We start from the raw sequence: 22,558 nt of genomic DNA, 5'->3' as shown, positions 1-22,558 counted from the left end.
TATAATTGAAGCATCATGTGAACTGTAAACGCTGGCACTACGAAAGTTTTATGGACCATGGTGCCAAAAAGATCCCAAAGATTTAATTTAGTGATGAAATAGTCCCGGTTTGGTTCGAGGCCATTTGTCAAGATGGAAATGTGCCTTTTTGTGACCTTTTCATGAAACCGATGTGAATGTCTGCTTGATTCAATGCAAAAATACATCTTGACCAAAATGAAATTTTGAATGTCAAAGTAATACATGCATATTATTTTAACATTATATATACACATATAGACCTCTACCCCGATATAACGCGACCTGATATAACACGAATTCAGATATAACGCGGTAAAGCAGCACTCCAGGGGGGCAGGGCTGCGCACTCCGGCGGATCAAAGCAAGTTCGATATAATGCGGTTTCCTTATAACGTGGAAAGATTTTTTGACTCCCGAGGACAGCGTTATATCGCGGTAGAGGTGTATTTTAAAATCTACAATTGTGCTTGAGACTAGGACCATTTTTGAGTGAAAATTCTCCTATATTGAACAAAAACCCAACATCATTTCACAACTTTCGCACACAATTGGACTACTCTGGGAAATTCTCCACAAAATGCAGACGTCTCCGACTTCCAGGTCTTTGGACTGTGCTGTCAGCAGTTCACACAGTTCTAGCCAAGTCAGGTCCAGAATGTAGGCATTCAGGCTTTTCCTTTTTTTTTTTTAAATTTTGTTCTTTGGGAGGAAAAAGTGTGATACTTTGTCTTTCTTCCTCTTCATTATGCATTTAATATTGTGTTTGTTTTTTTTCAAAATTTGGTAATAAAAACTATTTTACAATATAACATAAGTTACCTCACTGCTCAGTGAGCAACACTTGCACAAGATGAAAAAGCGTTTCTTCTTTGTTCCGTCCTTTCTAAAAGCCCACTGGAGAATTTTGAATGGATGTAGGGAAAGCATCAGTAATCACAAGGGTTTAGGGCCTGATTGAGTACCCATTACAATCAGTGGAAATACTCTCACTGACTGCAAAGGGTGCTGGATCAGAATCAGCATTTCTAAATAGTAGCAATTAATATATTCAATAATATCAGCATTGTTCCGAGTAACAATAAACCTTTACCCTAAATTGATGCTGAAGAATATCTAGATTATGGCCATTAAAGTGTTTACAGCAACTATTAGAAGTGTTTGTCTAAACTGTTTTTCTTTATGCCCTTTCTCACTTGGATACAATTATTGTTCCTGCTATGCCTGGGTTGATTCTCTTGCAAAAGGTTAAAAATAACTTAAATCACAGTAAGAAATGAAGGCTTATACTCTAAGAAGTTCTGAATTACCTGGGGAGGCGATGTGTACTTCCTGTCGTGCGGAGTCCACATCCTGTGCAAAGAATCTAGGGAATTCTCAGAGAGCTGCTGGGATTTTCGGCCTGCGTGACGGCCTTTTAGCTCCACATCCTCGTATGGATTTTCCTTGGGTGAATCTCCTTCTCATTTTTTTTTTTTTAAAGAAACGAAAAACAGACAGGAATGTTAAAAAAAAATAATCATGTGAACCAAGTGAAAGAGTCATAGCAAAGCTCCTCAGCTTTCAGCATGAGTCATCCCTTCGACTGCAGCTGGAAATATTTGGAGTAGATCTTGGCTATGATGTCGGCATTTTTTTTTAAAAATAAAATGCAAAGATTTCACAAGACTTGCTTCTGAGCATCCACAGCTGGGCAAATTTTACTGATGTCTAAAATCTAAGGCACATACCTATTTTAAAACATATTGGTGGGTTTTACTCATCCATAGCAGCCTCTCACAGAGTGAAATGAATAGCACTGAACAGTTCTCAACACACTACCATTAAACCACAGGTATTTCAACCTTTATTACTTACTGCCTTACCTCTGTGGTCTCTTGCCAGAGAAGGTGAAGAGGGAATAGCATCTAAACCCAACAATGCCAAAAGAAATGTGTGAATGATGAGGCAAGGAGAAGAGTGCGGTTCACTATTTTTTTCCACCACTCCTATTGCCTTCTCAAAGTCATCTCTAAAAATACTTCCTACTCCCCAATTAAATACTTCCTTTCTCTTTTAATTTTATCTAAATCAATATTCTCCATAGGTCATGAGGACACATCTGGCCAGTAACGTGTAAAGAGGTCCAAATAATTAATTCATTAAACACGACTTATGGGGAAAGCATTATTCTAACCCTTAGAAGTAAAAATGGGCCAACATTTGTGAACTTTAGTGCAGACATCCAGATACAAATTTTGTGGTCTAGATTTATGTTCTGATAATAAAAGATAACCATTACTCTTCAAGGAGCTGCGGAGCTCCACCTTCTCGGTACACTCAGGATGAATACACTTCTCCCTGAGGGACCTGGATAAAGTCATTTTAGTTATCATGTACTTCTGAAAATGGGGAATTTGAAACTTTTTTCAATAATTTATTTAGAACAGTATATCAGTGATGTAGCTTCAAACTCTGGGTTATCCCTGCTCAGGATCATTCCAGTCTCATGGTTATCAGAGGATCATTCCAAAATGGCGATCATCAAACTTCAAGACTGTCTCAAACTCTCAAAATTCAGTGTTAGATGTTCATAACCTTAAACCTTTGAACTGATTTTCTTCAAACTGGGTTTGATTGGTAGACCCCACTGAGACTTAAAAATCAAGCCTGATATTTACACTGTATATACTGTATTGCAACTTACTACACGTAAGGGTGCATAAGAAATACAGTTTGTATTATATTATACATTGTACTAATTGACAATTTACAGTATAATTATGTAAAGTTATAATAATATATTAATAATTAATATATGTGCCAATAAAAGACTTTTCATCTAGAGATTTAAAAGCATTTTACTAAAAGTAAGCATCGTTATCCCTATTTTACAATGGGGAAACGGAGGCACAGAGAAATTAAGCGACAGCACGTCTACAGCACAACCAGGATTACAACCCACGCCACCTGACTCCCAGTCCAATTGTCTAACCATTATATCATGCTGTCTCCTTGTGCACAGGAGGGCACAGTTCAGGCTGAGCTTTCAACCTCAGTTGTAAATTTTTAAATGTTGAGTGCTTGAATTTTTTTTTACTTTAACACTGCATTAGCAATAGTTTTTTCATGCCGTATATCTATATCTCACACACATATATATGTGCATCAAGCGCATGGAGAAAAAATACTACATCAATAACGTAAGATACTGAAGTACAGTCTTTAAACTTTAGGCAGTGCCATTAATCATATATATATATATATATATATATATATATATATATATATATATATATATATATATATATATATACATATGCACGCACATACACACACACACACACACAAGACTGAATATTTTAGTATTGTTTTAATTAGAAAGACTGGATAGTTGCTGCTGCTGGGGCTGCTAGAGAATGTTTCAATTGGCAGCCACAGATGATTGTCTCATAAGAATGGAATCTAATTGTACATATTGTATTAGTGAAGCCAGTGTCTATATAAAGTCGAGATCTTTAGATTCAAATGAAAGACAGTTGATGGAGTTAAAGGCTTTGGGGTGAGATATGCTGTACAATATAAATCTAAAGTTACAAATGCTACAGGAGAACCTGGGAATCTCCAGTCAAACTGATGCGATGTCTTTCACAGGAAGAAAAATAATAACTATTGCACCCAAATGCCATTATCTGTAAAGCTGAGATTTTTAATATCATGCAGCTCTTGTTATTGTTATTATGTTTATCATAAAGAGTCAACTTCAAAAAATGCCTTTTTTACTTACTCACAGTGAATTGGACTGTAGCTGCTACATTAAAATTCCTTGTAAGCCAATGAGTCAAGTATGGGGTCAAGGAAGCATTTCAGAATGGATTAATGGACTTCAAAATACCCAAATACATTAGACAGTGGTTAAACATACGCTTTCCTGTCAAAATGAATGTTATTGCATTCGCTTGTATAGTATCCAAAGCCCGGAGCAGAAATGAGCCCATCCGTCGGTAGATAAACATTCATTTTCTTTTTTCATGAATTTAAGTAACATGGAATGGTTCAAATCCAATTAAATCTAAGGAGTAAAGGACAGTGCAATGTTTACCTGAAATGTGAAAGATACAGATAGGTGCCATGAGTATTTTGAGAGGAAAAAAAGACGGCACAGTGTTACCAACGTGACACAGACCAGAGCAAGATCCTCTGATGTGAGCCCTCTACAGAAAGAGGAACTCAGGCCAAATTCCTCCTTGTTGTAATCCAGGGAAGTTCTGGGAGGAATTTGATCCTCTCAGGTCTAATTCACTTTTCAAGCCTTGGATAATTATCATTTTTAGTCCATATACTCTCCTTGCTGGATGGTGCAGAAAGAAGCCAATTTGCAAAACGAGCCCCAGTGGGCCCATTTATACACAGAAGTGGGTCCCTGCCTGCTCTGCATAGCCACCTTTGCCCCTCCGTCTTCCCCTGCACCATGCAGAAGAAATGAATGGGGTCAGGAATAGGTAGGAAGGGCTGGAGGAAAACCACTCCCTCCTCACTACCCAGATTGCAGGCAAGCTGAAAGAGATGTCGGTGGACAATTAATGCTGCCCAAAGCAGCGCTAACGGTGACTGTGTATTCTGTGACTCCCCTCTCTAAGGTCATTGAGGGAAGTGGGACCTGGCAGCCAGTGGCAGTAGAGTTATTGGTCCAGATGTGCAGCGATGGCTGTGGGATAGGAGTACCGCTGCCAAGCTAAGAAGAATCCCTCTGTAATAGGGTGGCTGGCGCCTTAAATGAAATTGGGTCCAGCTCTCCTGTTCCAGTCCAGGTGAGCCCTACTTTGGTGTAATGAAGAGAGTGGGGCTGTCCCTTAGAGTTAAAAATGAAAGACAGCCCAAAAGCGAGGGTGAGTTCAGAGCCCACAGAGGGAGAGCAGAGAAGCCAGAATCCAAAGGAAGAGCCGAGCTGGGCTGAGAGCTTCAGGAGGGGAGCCCCTGCAGGAGAGAATAGTGAGAGTTCTCTGGTTGAGCACTGGAGCCTGATCAGGCTGGAGAAAGAGAAAAGCAGTCAGGGGGTAACCTGTAAAATTCCCCGAGCCAGAGAGGGCTAATGGCTGAGGGCAGCAGAGAGAGACGTGTGCTCGCTCTCTGAGCTGGAGTGTTAAAGCCAGAAGGCCAGAGAGGGCTGGGGAATGATGGCAGGGTGAGCCCGCTGATGAAAGCTAGAACCTGCTCTGGGAAGGAAACAGGGTGGGAAAGCACCTCAGCTGGAGAAGCTGGGTTGAGGTGTGGTGAGAGAGGCCAGAGCCATTCCTCCAGAGACAAGCTGGAGCATGGTGAGAGATGCAGGAGCTATACAGGGTGTGTTGAAGGACTGCTGGGACATGGAAGAGAGAATGTACTGTTTGGGCTGTGCTGGGGGGATTCTGGACTATGATTGTGGGGCTCTTCTAATACATGAATCCCACAAAGGACTAGTGATATGTGGAAAGCTTGTGTAGAGTTACTGGGATTCCAGAAGGGGAAAACTGAAGCAGATCACCAGTTGTGCCATGACCTGCTGCAGGTGGGCATCCCAAGAGGAGCAACCTTCTCACATATGATGGAAGTGCCTGGAAAAGGGAAATTGAGGCAAGGAGCTTCTTACTGGGTCACCTAATGCCACAAGGGGTTCCCTGGAGGTGACCATCCTCCATGCAGTTGGGCTGGTTCCATGGGTTCATAAACTTGGTCTCTGCATTTCCCCAAACTCTAGTGCCTTTTGGACCTCAGCCCCATCCCACGCCACACTCCTGCCAGTGCCATGAACCATGGAGAATAGTCAGTCTGCAGTGTAGCATTTTTACATACAACAGGACTTTGTGCAGGAGGGGAGCACACAGGCATTCTGGACTGTTACCGGGTGGAGTCCTTTTGATTTGTTCCTTTTGCTATTTGTCATGAAGGAGAGGAAGACTGCCCTTTAACGAGGCCTCTATTGGAAGCCAAAGAGAGGAAGTTTCCTTTGTCCATATGTGGCTGATTCAACTTCCACTATTGGCAATGGGAAGACTACCATTGACTCTAATGGGAGCTGGATCAGGCCCTCTGACTGTATACTGTCACATTAACTGTTAAACTGTTGGCAAAAACTACTCCTAGTCCGTGCTTGCAGATCAGCTTCCTTTACAAGCCCTCTTTTGTTTCCCATTTCCTTGAGCTTTACGTACAGGATTGCTGAGTTAACACATGGTAAATCTACAGTACATTTATCTGCAGAATGGTCTCATTGGCAACAAAATGATTGGTCCACGGTAAAAAGTCATGGTAAAATAATCAGCTTCTTTGGAAAAGCTGTGAGGAATGCGGTGCCTTGGAGCTTAAGCACCAATGAGTTTCCGCTAGTGGCTGTAATTCTTCATTCTGTGATGCTCTGTAAGGCAGCCCCACAGAGTTGTGAAGCAGCACAGAATGTTCTGCTGCTCAGCCCCTCAGACGTGGCAAATGGGAAGCCGAGTCAAACTGAGCAAGCCAGCCTCAGAGTGAGAAAAGAGTGAAAAATGGGATGGTGGAAAGAAAAACTGCATACAGATGCCTCTGCCATTACACAGGCCAGTGGAGTGTATCAGTCTCTTTCCCACTTTGGGAGAAAGAATTATTCTAAGGAAACGAGTGAGTCATGGAGCGCTGAATACGTTTTCATCACTGCCCTTTGCATTTCTTTGCACTAAAAAGACTCAGATGTAACATATACCAAGCAACTGAGTCTTGGTAAATGTCAGGGGCATTTACTGTACAACACAATGTGCATCGCATGTCCACAGTACAGTCAGGACAAAAACCAAACTGATAATTCATAATTGTTACATCACAGTGAATTGGCAAATTACAGCTGGTAGGGAAAATTGCCCCAGTGGCCATTAAAGGGGAGATTGGAGGGAAAGCAGCAGCCATGTACAGAAGCTTAGAGGAAACAAGAGTAGGAGTGGGGAAGAAAGAGGCAGAGGCAGGGGAAACAGGGCAGAGAAGGAGCTAAAAGGAAATGTATGGGTACATCAGTGAAGTATTTTGTATGTACTGGTACCAACACACACACTTCCTTTCTTTGGGGGACAGGTTTCTACGGGACCCCAGATATCATCAACACCCAACTTCTTGTGGTTGCTTTTGGGCTGCACCCACCCTTGGCATCCTCTGGATTTTACAGTGTCTCTGTGAAGTCAGGCATGTGGGGCATCATCTGGCTTCCTTCCCCCAATTCTGATCACATATTCCTCCCCAGCCATATATTCCCAAACCAGTCCTTTTCTGCAGCCTGCTCAGGACTGCCATTAGGCTGCAGCAATACTCCGTCAGGCTCAGGGGCTTCGGGTGCCCAACCCCATTTGCAGAAGATGGAGACAAAGTACAGTTTTCCAAGAAAGGGAGTTGGGGAGGGTGGTTAGGGAATTCTCTCTCTGCTGCAGCTGGAGAACCACAGATGGCGATTCAGGGGGATGTAGGTGTGAGTGAGTGGGGAAGACTGCATGTATTACATAGGCTTCAGAGCCCAGAACACCTACCCCACTAAAAGCCAAAAGAGCAGCTCAGCAGCGAATTAGCCAGACACCTGCCCTGAAATCACACTAAAGCAGCATTCCAGGTATGCCCAGCTCATGCATTTTACCCGTCATCCTACCCCAGTACAGACCAATATCACTATCTTCTGGGGAGAAACCAGATGTCTGCATGTATTCTGGGAGGAACTTTCAGAGCACATGGATGAGAACCACAAAATCTCTGCACTATCATATAGTACCGAGGACAAGATTCCCAGTGGTATAGATTGGTGTAGCTCAGCTTCAATGCAGCTATATCAGTTTACCCTAGTTGAGAATCTGGCCCGAAGAGTTTTGTGTTTATGAATTAGTGAATTAATATAACAAAGTACATGCAAGGCACAGCATATTTGCTCCACAGCTACAGCAGTTGAGAACCGAGTTAGAGACTTTTACCTGTGTATAATCCTTAAAGCCTGCTTTTGAAGGAGAAAAAGGATCAGCGTCTGTAGCATGGAGTACTATGTTTCCAAAGGAAAAAAGCCTTAGATGGGATCTGCGCTTTGAGCCCTGGTCCATAGGCATGTTAGTCCCCAGCTGTGGTTCATAAACGGCAGTTTCTAATCTTTTCCAGCTTTGCAGTAAGATAACCAGAAGAGTATCGCAGAGAATTTCCTCTTTCCACTTTCTCTGTGGGGACTGTAAGAGCTCAGATTTGCAATACTAACAGTATTAGTTACAGATGAACAACTGTGGCTGATAGACCAATAAAAATATTTGCCAGCAAAGCAGTCATCCATCTCAGACACAGTCCAAAATCACTTGAATAAACGTAGGTGGCGACCAAACATTAGCACAGTATAACATCCTTGTGCCTGATATTCTGCTCTTGCTGATGCTGGTTTAACACCCTGGTGTAAAACCATTTATTTCAGTGGCTTCAATGTGGATGTAGACTAGGATATGTCAGATCAGAATCAGGCCCCCTTACTTTGCATCTTCCTGACCTGCACAGCTGACTGCTATAAATCCAGAACACTTGGTCATGTGGCTCAAGGAGACTTTTAAAACAAATTATAGTAGAAACTTTAATTGTGAGAACAGACTCTACAAAGGATACTGGGGAATATATGCAAGGCCCAGGACAACTTTTTAAAATAACTGAATCCCAAATACCTCAATGTAGCAACAAATCAACAGTCTGATTACCAACAGGACAGGACAGCCAGAATACTCTTTGGCCCTGCTTTGACATGCACATATGAATGCTGGTTAATGTGCTCTGGCTGGCATTACCTTACAACATCTATTATGAACACTGCCACAATTACATTCTCTATAAGCTGCTATGCTTTCCAGACTGCTAAAGGAAGACAGGGCAATACCTTTCCCTTTCAGACCCAACCACCATCTGGGCCATCATCATCCTGTACCAATCACTGTTCTGTCTTTGATTGACAAAGTCAGTGAGGTAATATCTTTTATTGGAGCAACTTCTGTTCGTGAGAGAGAGAAGCTTTCAAGCTTACACGGAGCTCAGCAGACAGCTAATCTAAAGCCACAGGTGTCATGCTTCAGTGGAGATACAAGCACGGCATTGAAGGCAAAGGCATAAGTTCTCAAACAGTCAGGCTGCTTCAGTTTCCTGGGAATTGGGCAATTCTAGCCTCTCTCAGATTTGACACTCTGTCTTGGTGTGATATGATAGTATGATGGATGATGATAATACGATATACAATGACAGGATTTTACTGGAAACATCGAGAGCCCAAGCACTCCCTCTATTGAGCCATTTCCAGGTCTACTGGAAAAGCTCTGCACACGTCCTAGCTTGAAAGGAAAATCAAGCAGGAGTATTTTCCGACTGGATCTCAATCATCGATTCATTAGCTCTTGACTTGTGGAAAATAGGACTCGATAAAGCAACTAATTCTTCATATGTATTTGTTAAATGTCCTGTGGTATGGCTCACGGACGTTCTAGTGCTTAACTGCTAACTGGTTGAGGAAATAGAGGAATTGCCCTACTGGAACGGATCAATGAAGTGTTTCCCAAATGATTGAAAGCTGAGCTCTCCTCAAGGGAAAAAAAAATCAAACCAATCAAGCCCTCTCCCCACCCAGCAGCCCTGCCATGTGTTTGCTAAAGGCCAACACTTGTCAGTTTACACATCTCCCATGCCCACTTCGTTTGTGCCACCTCCTTTTGGGCATGCTGGGGTAGAACTTCACAACCTGATTCCCCCCACAAACACACACACACACACATCCCACCCCACTCCTTTCTTACAGGCTTTGATGTGAAATAGGTAACAATCTTGACATTTCAAGTATCGGCATTAGACCCATTGGAATAGATGGGGCAGCTCACACCTTAAAGCTACTGATTCAGATTCTCTGAAAACTCAGCCAAATGTCTATGCGTCAGTTAGGGTCACTTCATGTTTTGAAGGTTCCTTCACAACCATAACAGCTAGAAATCTACTCTTTTTTTTTAAGCTGAGGCCTTGTCTACACACTAGAAAGTAGTACCAGTAAGAGCTTTGTCACCAACAATACTACTTACGTAGTTAGTTTCCTCTCAGACACTTGTGACAGCACAGAGTCCACACAGCATCAAGCTGTATCAGCAAAAGCATGTTGCACAGTGGTAAGGCATCCCAGTGCCCTGTGCTCTGCCTTCTGGAACACTACCTTATGGGAAATTGTTACTGTGTATTATGGGAATTGGTGTGGGGTGGTAGAATCAAATGCCCACAATTCCCTCGGTTCTATCCAGTAACGAACTGCTCACTCTGGAGAGCAACTGAGAGATTGGCCTACCCCCCCATCTAGTCATCCATACTTTCTCGGGGGTCTAGACCTTGGGAAACATTAGACTTGGAGAAAGTAGTGAAAACTCTGCACCTGGTCAATTTTGAAGTGCTCTGAAAGTGGGGGAGGGACATTTTTCTCGCTAGCCTGCGTGGGGATCAGTCAAGGCCATGAAGCATGAGATTTACATGGGCTGAGTCACCTTGAAATCTAGTGAATTAACAAACAGAACAATAAAGTTAACTCCGCCCACTCCTTTGTATCTCTGCCAATTTTGTAGTTTTACAATCATTTATTTTTTCAATGTTTTGCTTTCCCCTGTTGCTGTGAGAAAGACCCAGACCCACAGCAGGGGAAACTGACCAGCTACGCTAGACAAACCACAAAATGAAATGTGCATAACAACAAACAGAAAGACTAGAGGAAATATTTTGTTCCTCTAATCTACCCTGGTTCTGGTCTTCTTAGGTGTTAGTTGAAACATCAGTAGCTAACAGTATTTCAGACAGAAGTGTGATGTTTTAGTTGACATTGTCTCTATCTACCCTTACAATGCCATGTGCAGCTATAAACATTTACTAGTTTAAGTTTCCAATTATCCATAGGCTATTGAAACATACAGGACTCAACTGAGCGGCTTATGGACAGGTGTGATGATCCGGGGAACACACAGAACCTCCTTCCCAGTACATATTCCTCACAAACCCCAGCCACTATTGCATTCTCTGCATTCTAGGGAGCAGCTCCCCTATGCTACAAACTCTTTCCAATATAGCCCCCAGAGCAAAAGGGGAGGAAGTGCTTGAACCCCATTCAGAAATTCCATCTTAATTTTAGAAATACTACAAGTCCTTCAATTTTCATCAGTAGACTGCAGCAGTTCTGCAGACATCAAAGCGCACATAGTGGCTGACAGCAGCTGCATCTACTTTAAGCTGCTCAGTTTTTCTGTGTATCTCCTTTTCCTGCCTTACATCCGTTCTCAGAAGGCCAGATTTCCAACACAACTTAACTATCACCTTTTATTTAAAGCCAATCTTAAAAAAAAAAAAAATCATGTATGGTTCAGCTGACTGGGAGCTTCACAGGCTTCAAAGGCGCATTTTGTCTGGCCTCAAATAATTTCTGAATGTTTGACAAATAAATAAAAGAGAGATGGGTCTGAACCAAAATCCTGACTCTAGACATCCCTGAATTTGGGGGAAGTTTGGAACCAGATCAGGAATTTGTGACGGTCTCCAGTCTCCATAATAGGCCAAAGTAAAAACTCTGGATGTGGAGGGCGGGAGAAAAAGAGATCAGATCTGAATCTAGAACCAAATTTTAAAGCTAACTCCTATCTCTATAATGGGCAATGCCCAAATCCCAGATCCAAATGCCTCCACTCTTTCAGAGGGTTAGCATCCAGATTTGGACATGAACTTCATAGCCCAACTTTAAAATAAAAATCACCTTGTTTCCTAATAATTTCCAGTTGGGATCCTGATTAATGAATGTAATGATTTTTGCACAGATATATGCATGATACCAACGAATGCCACTGACTATCCTTTCACCCTTCTCCCTTTCTGTATTCTCTGTCCTTCTTTAATATCTTGTCTATCTAGAAGCTTGGCAGCTTCTCAATGGCAATTCCTATTCCACTGGAGCAAGTTCTACAGGGGCACTTCCTGACTGTGGCTATTTGTTGGTATCAATCTTCCATGCTTGTTCATTCTATATTATATTTTAAATGGTGGCTGAAAATTTACCTAAACTTTATGAACAAGAAACGCCCCCCACCCACCCACCCACCCACTGCTGATTATATCAACCATGACAGTGAGCCAGAGAGACACGGTCTAGTGATCTAACTCTAACCTAGAGCCAGAAGCCTGCTACTAGTGAGTTCTAGTCCAAGTTTTGACACTGACTCCCCAATATGGCCTTGGGCAAGTCACTTAACTTCAATGTGACCGTATCCCCTTCTGCAATATGGACATAATAATACTTGGGGACTGATCCTGATCCTATTTAAGACAAGAGCAAAACTCTCATGGGGGCAGGATCAGGCACTTCGTTATCTCCTACAAAAAGATGTATGGAAAACAATTAGCTAATGGGATAGATTCAGCCCTGGAGCTATTCTGACAGAAGAGTACAGCTGGAGGGAAAGACCTTGTCAGAAAACCTGCCAAGGGTTAGGGAGGAAGGGCTAATACAACCCCAAAGTGTGCAGCATTAAACAACTAGGGCATGTTACCAACCCTAGCCAGGATACAAACTTGTTCAGTGTGTCCCAATAGCAGTGGCGTGCCTATGGAGTCCTGGCCACAAACTGAAACCTGTCCCGGACCAAAAGGAATGCCTGGTGGAAGGCAGTGGCAATACCACAACTGGCCCTCTTCTGTGGCACATCTGTCACTTCTGGGGGCTTGGGGACAGGATGTAACCAGGGGCAGCTCTATGTTTTTTGCCGCCCCAAGCACGGCAGGCAGGCGGCTTTCGGTGGCGCGCCTGCGGGCGGTCTGCTAGTCACGCGGATTCGGCGGCATGCCTGTGAGAGGTCTGCTGGTGCCACGCCATCAGCGTCCCCGCCGCCGAATTACTGCTGAAGCCGCAGGGCCGGTGGACCTCCCGCAGGCGCGCTGCTGGAAGCCACCTGCCTGCTGCCCTCACAGCGACCGGCAGCCCCCCGCAGCTTGCTGCCCCAGGCACGCGCTTGCTGCGCTGGTGCCTGGAGCCGCCCCTGGATGTAACTTGCCACTCTCCACATTAGAAAAAGTGAATCTGGCCCTGTGTGTACAAAGCATTTGGAGCATTCCAAGTTCAGTCTATAATGTAGTGTCCTCTTTGTGTATTGTGCAAGGCAGAGTGCAATAGTGCAAGGAAAAGTGCTCCCTCCCCATGTTCTGTTACTACACAGCTGTGTCCCAAAGTCAATTTGTTTAATTTATTTTTTAAAAACAAGGGGAATTTCCTTGTAGGTACTGTACTTATATATCTTTTTTCTTGAGCCAGGCCTGCTTAAAATCAAAGGGTCAGATTCTCAGCTGATGTAAATCAGCATAGTTCCATTGTTTCTCATCGATTTAATAGGCTTTCAGGCCAGAAAAGACCATGATGATTATCTAGTCTGACTCTCCTGTATAACACGTCACCGAATTCTACCTAGAAATTCCTAATGTGGAGGGGAGTTATTCTTCCCTACTATTTAAATGAACACTATGCAGCCAAATAATTTGAGGTTAACTAGACCTAGTCTCAGTTGAAAGACTCACAGTGTTGATGAATCTACCTGCTAATTTTTACAGTTACGATAGATCATCACCTGTAGCCTGTTCAGATCCATACTCACTAAAGACAGAAATTTAGTAAATGAACAAATTGTTGTGTATGACCTGGCAAGCTATAATGATAACCTTCTCTATCGTGGGAGCAAGACATCTCTACACCAATGCATGTGACTGCAATAAATCCTATCTCAAACAAAAGTCCAGTAAAGGACTACACCTGATAGAAGAACAGTCTGGCACATATACAAAGGCTGGGTGTTTAATAAGTCTCCATGGTTTCATAAGTAGCAGAGAAACAAGAAACCGCAGAGCTTTTAATTACATGATCACTATTAATACAGCTCCAAGGAGGAAAAGAATGCAAGTCAGCCCCACCCTTCTCAGGAAAACTTTTTCTGTCAACAGTCAGGGTAGGCAGATTTCTCAGCAAAAAAAGAGTAGCATCCTTCTTGGACAGGGCAACTGCAGAGGTGCCAGAGAGATCGTGAACAGTTCCTTGCTAAGATGCAACACACTCTTTGAGCACATGCAGCCCCACTGAACACTGGGTTTTCTATAAAGTCTCATGTTAGAGACAAGCTCCACCAATTTTGTTGAACCGCTAGCACTCTGACGGTTCAGAAGGTAAGAAGTGTTTCTTGGCATGAATAAACTCTTACTGTACTTGTAAAATTAGATTTTTTAAACAATCTATTTTCTAATATGAATTGTTGCCCATTTTCTTGTTTGATTGTTTTTTAATCACCATTTTATCAAATTTTCACCAACATTTTACAACTGTGGAGAGTAACTGCTCTGTGCTTTGCATTGTCTTCATCTCACCGTCTTAGTTCACCGTCAGTGGCAATGACATCATTTGCTCTCTTCTAAAGGCTAGACACTAAGGTGAGAGGTGCTTTAGAAATACCAGAGATTAGACTTAATTAGATAGCAATGTTCAAAATTATTTCACTAATCATTGGGAAAGGGGCTGGAAAACTGAAAACATATGACACATATGGCAGGAAATGCTGCTGTCTACAAGAGCAGCAGAAACGATGTTTTCAGACATCTCTGTTATATTGCTATGATCGTTTTCTAAATGTATACCAAGCCAAGCATGGTAGGTTTCCCCAACTGAATGTATAAAGCCACAGCAGTTTGGGTCTGATTAAAGGCTCATTCTAAACCACAAGAAGCAAAATTATGTAAAGTTTACTATGACTGTCACATTCCACCAAGCTCCAGTATGGAAGACAAATGAAGCCCACATGGTTCCACGCACATTCAGTTGAGCTCTGAATAATATCCAGAATGTGCTCCCCTTTATCTAATCTTTTACTACTCAGTTTAGAGGGGATTATTGTTTTCCAGTCTCTTGCTTGAATTTACATTTAATCTGTGAAAATTACAAAAATGTTACAAAATTAAACAAAGCTTCTGTCTTGCAACTGTAGGTACTTTAATGGACTTCAAAGTTCTATCAGTTAGTTTAAAAATATTGTGTAAAACAGCAATTCAGCTCTTTGACTAATATAAATTAAAAACAAAACAAATTAGCAACAATAATCCACCACTGCTTTATTTCCTGCCCTCCCCAACCTGAAGAAAAAGAAAACACTGTATGGAGGAAGGAAGACAAAAGTATGGTGTAAGTATGCATTAGGATAATGTAAGGTTTATTGAGTAAGGAACTACTACCAAAGAACAATGAATCTGAATGGTCCTTGCATGCCTGAAGGTAATAGTTTGATCCCTATATTAGCTCTGATTATAGAGTTCAGTATCAGATAGCACTCATGTCACTGCCCCATATATTGTAAAAGCTTTTCAGAGACACTCCTCCCTTGTAGATAATTCTCTCTCAAAGAAGACAAGCATCCACAACTGCCATCCATTTTCCACTGAAAGGATAGACTTCTGCTACCAATGGTTCACAATACAAATGCTAGCAGCAGACAATACAGCTCCCATGGATTTAATTCTGCATCCACCAAGACAGAGTTTAGATAGAATGAGAAGCAAGCAGGTTTGAGGTAGATGAAAAGTATGGATCTTTAGGCCTCGAAAAATTCTGCAGCCTTGTCCCAGGAGCAAGGAACTCCATGGCAATGCCTGGGATTCCCTGTTTTTATACAGTTACCAGCATTATTCATATTTATTTTGGCAAAACTTTCTGTATTACTACAGTCATGGTCAGTTAGTCACCAGCGAGGCTTTAGTGAATAGATGACTCAGGCAATCAGTTATGGGCTAGACAGATTTTCACCTCTAGGTCAAGCATTCATCTGCAAACCCAGTTAGCAGTGACAGAAAGTGATTTCTTTCCATGACTTAAGCCCAAATCTACAAAATGTACTTGCATGAGCACAATCTATGATGGCACATAAAAAAGTGCTCTTTAAAGATTTGGGCCTAAAACTACCAGTTATGTATTAATTATGACATACAATGTGTTAGATAACAAATGATCAAGTAGACTACACTAGCAGATTTTCATTAAAGGCTGAGATCAAACTGCTTTGTTTTGGCTTTACTCTATTAATATGTGTTGGCTTCTATAAAGAATTATATTAATTAGGTATTCTTCCATCACAGCATGTATTGAAGGTAGCACTTTGGAAAAGAGACTGTTAGAAAGAAGTAGAAAACAATGAAGTTCTCTGTTTATCCACTGATAGAAACACTGCAGACTCTCCCCAATGCCTTGTCAATGTACCCAAGATATAATCTTTCAGGAGCAGGTTTATAGTTCTCAGAAGATAGAAGAGTAAATTATTATTCTATTATACTGGACCCTGTGTCCCTTTTAGCCAAAAGGCATATTTTTTCCAATGCTGAGCATTTTGTTTTGATTTTACAATGTAAAAAACACACGGAAAGGGGGAAAACAAGTGTTACAAACTTAACATCTGGCAGCGTGTTGACAGTCCCTGAGCAGTGATGTGTAATGTAACGTGCAATATGGCTTTCCCATGTCAGCTACCCAGTGGGTCTGTCAGCTTATGTAGAAGTTCTGCGATTACTAGTGAGAACTTTTCATGCCAAGTGTATTCTTCTGCCTACACAGCCTCTGGTGCAGGTTTATGTGCACAGATGGGACAGGAGTACCCCTGCAGTTCTCAGAGCATCTTCTTTGAGTGAGAGAACTGGAAAGCATAGCTGAGCTGTTTTAAAACAGAGAGGGGAAAATTCTGCCTTCAGACGTGTCTGTTTGTGTGCGTGCCAGATTTACACTGAAGTCACTGGAAGCTGCCCTCTCAAGGGCAGAATTTTGGCCTGAAGGATGAACAAAGAGACACTGTTATAGCCATAAGGCCAGCTGTGTCTGTCCATCCATATTAGTTACCAGGTTAAAACAGAGAGTGAGAGGAATATTTTAACAGGTTTTTGTTTCCCTAGTAAGGTAATCTGACCCCAACCAGGAGTGATGGACCACACACATTACTGAAAACCACACTAATTGGCAAAACAAAGGCTGAATGGGCCTGGAAAATCAACTGCTCTCTCACTTCTAGTGCTGGTCTCTCTAGGAGAGGGATGAAGTACGCTGCCAGGCTCTGTCATTAACCTGCCAAGTCCCTTAGTGGGATAGGCCCATGCTAGTCCAAGGGCAGCATCTCCTGCCAGGATGTGCCACTTCAGCAGCATCTCAACTAACAGAGCCCAGCTGTAAGCCCAAGGGAGCCAGAGGCAACAACAGGCCCACACCTCATGGGCACTGCCACAAAAGAGACTGGGGAAGAATAACTCTGTTCACTGCTTTGAGACGTACCTCTTTGCCAAAGCATAAACCAAAGGAAGATAAAAGCAGACAGCTAAACCAAGGAATAAGAAGGACTGACTGTTCCTTCTGGGCAGATCCCACCATGGGCACAATTCTGCTAGATACTGAGAATCCTCAACTGCCGCTGGCTTCAATGGGAGTTGAATGTGCTCAGCCCCTTGCAGGAACGAGTCCCATTTTTCTCCACAACCTCTAGACACCACAGCAATAGTGACAGGTGCTTTAGTATCGCAGCTAGATAAGACAGACGGGGCGGAGAAGAAAACTTGCATCGCCACTGTCAACTGCTCTGTATATACATGAGAAGGCTTCAGTGTCCAGGGATGCCAGCTGGGCACCCTTCTCAAAAAAAAAAAATGCAGGCACTCCTCGGCCATATGGAAAATCTGTGGTCCAAGTCCCTAGTACCAATTATTATAACATTTCTTTTGACGGGCATATGTTAAAAGAACATATACAATAAAAAGGGCCAGTCATTTTCTTCTTGGGTTGAGGAAGATTATTTTTATTTCTGTGGCTTAATCAAGACAATGTTTGGCATTCCTGACAGCACAGAAAGATGAAATTCTTTGTAACCAATCCAATCAACTAGGCGTGAGGGAAGATCACAGAACAATTGCTCTGGGACAGTCCCCACAGAAGTCCTCCAGAGCTTAGGCTGACCACACAACTCCAAGAAGAACAGCCCTGCTGCTTGATAGTTCTGCAAACTCTGCATCTATTGTTCCCTCCCCTCCCCCATACATTTTAAACCCACTGTGGCTTCAAGCCAAGCCTTTAGGAAACAGTGAGTTAGTCCATGAAAAGCACAAGGATGGCTGACCAATCTGTTTCCAATAAAACCATTCAATGAGGTTTGAAGGAATCAAGACCTCCTGCGTGCAGACTGTGAATAATGCGTTTGCTCTGATGCATCAGCCCATTTACCTCCCCTCTGCCCCATTTCATTTCTTCTTACTGGCAGCAGCTGAGCGTTTTTGTTCAGGGCATGTGTTCAACAATGTATTGTCTAACCACAATTGCTCAACATCAAGTAGCTATTTCATGTGCTGTAACAGGTCCTTACCTACAATGTCTTCATAGGCATTCTCCTCTAAAGTGCTCTTGGATCCAAACTTATGCTGGCTTTCTGTACCGTTCTCAGTTGGGGAGGGAGGGTACAAAGACTGCAGGCTTGAAGCATCTTCAAACTCAAAGGATTTTCTAGAGTTTAAAACAATGCAATGAAGTAATTAGTATGAAGGTTTTATAATGACCTAAAGAATCAGCTGTTCATTTGTTCTCCGAGTGATGATAAAAATCACTGAAAATGTCTGAGCTGTACTTTAAGAGCTGGGGTGGCCAACCCCTGAGTAGGGAGTAGCACATAGCTGTGTTGCCCAGGGAATAGTGCAGGGAAGGAATTGTGCCTCCAAGAGGAAAAATTACCTCTCTGTTTCCTCCATGTTGCTGCTGGCCTGTACCAGCAGGAAATTATGGTACCTCACAAGCCAGTTCAGCTGTGCTGGTGGGTAGACCAAAAGCTCTTTCCATTCCCCATCCTTTCCACCCAAACCAAAGATTGGGTAGCCCATGCACAGACACAAGTGGGGTTCTGACTCTCCAATGTACCTGAACATGGCCGATTAGTCCGGGGGCACCATCAAGCCCTAAGTGAATTATGATGAAACAGCATAATGAAAAGAACAGGTCCTATCTATGTAACCACTTACATAACCCACCATTCCTATAGTATCTGGGTGCCTCACAGTCTTTGGTGTCTTTATCCTCACAACCACCTTGGGAGATAGGGAAATGCTATTACCCCCATTGTACAGATGGGGAAATGAGGCACAGAGAGACTAAGGCCCAGATTTTTAAAGGCATTTAGGCATGGCTGTGCTCAGCACTTCATAGATTTCAGAGATTCCAAGGCCAGAAGGGACCGTTGTGATCACCCAGTCTGACCTCCTGTATAGAACAGGCTATAGAACATCCCCAAAATAATTCCTAGAGCATACCGCATAGAAAAACATCCAATCTTAAAAATTGCCAGTGATGGAGAATCTACCATGACCTTTGGTAAATGGTTCCAATGGTTCATTATGTTCACTGTCAAAAATGTCCACCTTATTTCCAGGCTGAATATGTTTAGGTTCAACTTCCAGCCATTGGACTGTGTTATACCTTTCTCTGCTAGGCTGAAGAGCCCCTTATTAAAGATTTGTTCCCCATGTAAATACTTACTAGACTGTAAATGAGTCAATAGCAGAGCTAGGGTTAGAACTTCTCCTGTGCTTCAGCCACTGGAATACACTGCCCTCTCTTCCCAGGAGAAAGATGCTCTCTTGAAGTTATGCTTTCCCCAGATACACTAGGCGAGTGGTTCTCAACCAGAGGTAGACGTACCCCTGGGGGTACGCAGAGATCTTCCAGGACGACATCCACTCATCTAGATATTTGCCTAGTCTTACACTAGGATACATATAAAGCACTAACAAAGTCAGTGCAAACTAAAATTTCATACGATTTGTTTATACTACTCTATATACTGAAATGTAAGTACAATATTTATATTGCAATTGATTTATTTTGTAATCATATGCTAAAAATTAAGAGTAAGCAATTTTTCAGTAATAGTGTGCTGAGACACTTTTGAATTTTTATGTCCGATTTTATGTCCAGTAGTTTTAAAGTGAGGTGAAACTTGGGGGTATGCAAGACAAATCAGACTCCTGAAAAGGGTATAATAGTCTGGAAAGGTTTAGAGACCTGGGAACTCATAGTAACAGTTTACTCTCTTAATTTAGTTTTCAATACACATAATCCCACCAGAAGCACAGAGGGGATTTGAGCAGAGCTTTGAGTAGGGGGTTGGACTAGATGACCTCCTGAGGTCCCTTCCAACCCTGATATTCTATGATTCTATGACAACGGGGCATACACATTACCCAAGAAAAAATGGGAGCTGCTGGGTGCTGGACACTTGTGAAAATCAGGTGCCTAGCTATGGATGTCTGACTACAAAAATGTAGGTTTCTATTTTGGAAAAAATCTTGGCCATTAATAGTTATCAGTTACTGTTTTAGCTGAGGCACCATGTTGGTTTTACATGGCTACTGAGTTTTAACTGGAAAAAAATATGAGCTAGTTTGAGCTTTTAGACTCAGCCATTCATAAAGGGCAGCACATGGCTGCCAAGGTTTTGCACAGCTCCATGTGCAGTGTTTCTCATGGATAAAAGTGTCACTGATTTCTCTCACAGACCCTGTTCCAGGCAGTGGCAAGGATGGGATACAGAGCTGCACAAAACATGACGGCTGTGGCCTAGGAAGGTGAGTGCTGGAAGGTAGTTGGAGGGGTGGGTGTGGCTGATGATGATATCTGGAGGTGCTGTTTGGGGAGGGTTTGCTATCTGGGGGGTGTGCTGAAAGCAGTTTGGGTGTGTCTGGAGGTGAATGGGTACTCAGGGCCCTCTGGGAGCAGCTGGGTGGAGATCTCTGGCTGCTGAGGGAAACTAGCCCCACTATTGGGCCCCTTCCCTTCTTTCCACCATAGCATCACAATAGTTAGGAGATGCAAGTTCAGGGCCATCCCTGCAGTATAGCTGGTTGCATAAATAGTTCAGCTGGACTGTGGGAATGTGTGACAGGGCTGGCACTTGGTAGCCCGGCAGCTGTGCTACCCCAGGAATTGCAATTCCTTCCCTGCTCCCCCCAGGGGAAGGGAATTTACTGAAGCCTTCATATCAGTGTCTCTCACTTTTTCATTCACGCCAGCTCCATGCTGCTGTCTGGAGTGTTGGTAAGGTGGAACCTAGGCTCCACTCACTGCTTCCCCCTCTCTAATTTGTTCATCAGGAGCCTGGGGTGAGGAATGGCAGGTGCACAGTCTTGTTCTCTGAGATACACAATACCTCCCTGAAGTGGCAGCTATGTACTGTCCATTCCTCTGGGCTTAGCCTCATGGATTGCTGGCCCACTGTGATTACCAGTGGCCTACAATCTGCATAAAGACTGAGGATGTTCAGATCCATGTTACTGATACAGGATGCTGATAGGAGCCAACCCTGAGTTTCAGATCCAGTTCTGAACTCACTCCAAATTTAGGGTATGCTTGGCCGTGAGATTTTGGTTCAGGCCTATTTTTCATGTAAACCACCAGTACAGCAACGCAGAGGCTTAGGGACCGTTTTCAAAACTATTTAGGGTCCTACAGATGCAGATAGGCACCTAGAGGGATTTTCAAAAATGTCTAAGTAGGTTAGGCATTTAACACTCATTGACTTCAATGCAACATCACAAATCAAGGCAGTGCATAGGCTCCTAAAAGTCATTTCTGGACCCATGGGTCAAGGGAACTCATGCACTCATGAAACTAAAAAAAATCCCAGAAATAGGAACCATCTTCTGAAAAGCACTGTGCTGCCTTTGAAAGCTGACTTTATCATTATTATTGGCTTCTTTGAGCTTTCTGACAATGTCAGCCATCTTTCGAGAAGTGACAATATTTAGGACAATATCTGTTCTGCAGGGGATGGATTATGACTAAACAAATGCTGGACCCACCAGACCTTTTGGGTTCTCCTGTGGACAGATTGCTCCTCCCCCCTGCTCAGGAAAAACTTTCCTAACAAGTTCCCCCAGACACTTTGCATACTTTTCCTCCATTGTTCCCCCTGCCTTTCACAAAAGACGCCTCCATCTCTTGTAGATATCCCAGGAAGCCTAGTCACACAGCCCATCCTGAAGAGATTGGCCTTTCTCCATGCTCTTTCCTCAGGGGCCAGCCAAGTCAGACATCCCCCAGTGTTGTCATCCACTGCTGCTTTCCTGCTCCCCTACACTATGGGATCCAGATCCCAAGGATACTGCCTGACTCTGTCCCCCTGGCAACCAAGTATGAAAGATTGTAAACCACTTTTCAATTCTGTTTTATGCTACAATAACACTCAAAGAGAAGTAATAGTTTAAACGAAATGTTCAAGTTCTCACGATAGCCAAGTGCAAAGCAGCACAGATGTTTGTTCTGACACGCAGGGCTAATATCAAATATTATATCTACCAACAGTAAGGTGGCAGCTCAGAGATGCCAATTTTAATAATACATAATAATAATAAAAACATGGCATCTCTTAAATGATTTGCATCAGAAGATCACTTTACAAACAAAACACTTTACAAACGTGGGAATTATTTTAAAGCTAGAAACTAGAGTCACAGAGATGTT

General features: G+C 42.8%; 1 protein-coding gene across 9 annotated transcripts in view; it reads right to left on the bottom strand.

Moving 5' to 3' along the window:
- The window catches only part of DENND2B (DENN domain containing 2B), a 240,505-nt gene that overhangs the window by 92,449 nt on the left and 125,498 nt on the right, over positions 1–22,558 (bottom strand). For 6 of the 9 annotated variants that reach the window (XM_045014300.1, XM_045014298.1, XM_045014299.1 and 3 more), the window contains 2 exons: positions 18,417–18,553; positions 1,329–1,480 (listed from right to left, as the gene is read on the bottom strand). In XM_045014300.1, the coding sequence (XP_044870235.1) occupies positions 1,329–1,480; positions 18,417–18,553 (289 nt within the window). The remainder of the gene's footprint in view (positions 1–1,328; positions 1,481–18,416; positions 18,554–22,558) is intronic. The other 3 variants (XM_045014301.1, XM_045014305.1, XM_045014304.1) reach the window with 1 other exon arrangement.

The sequence above is a fragment of the Mauremys mutica genome, chromosome 4, assembly GCF_020497125.1.
Source record: "Mauremys mutica isolate MM-2020 ecotype Southern chromosome 4, ASM2049712v1, whole genome shotgun sequence".
Taxonomy (NCBI): domain Eukaryota; kingdom Metazoa; phylum Chordata; order Testudines; family Geoemydidae; genus Mauremys; species Mauremys mutica.
This window is presented reverse-complemented; position numbering and strand designations above follow the sequence as displayed.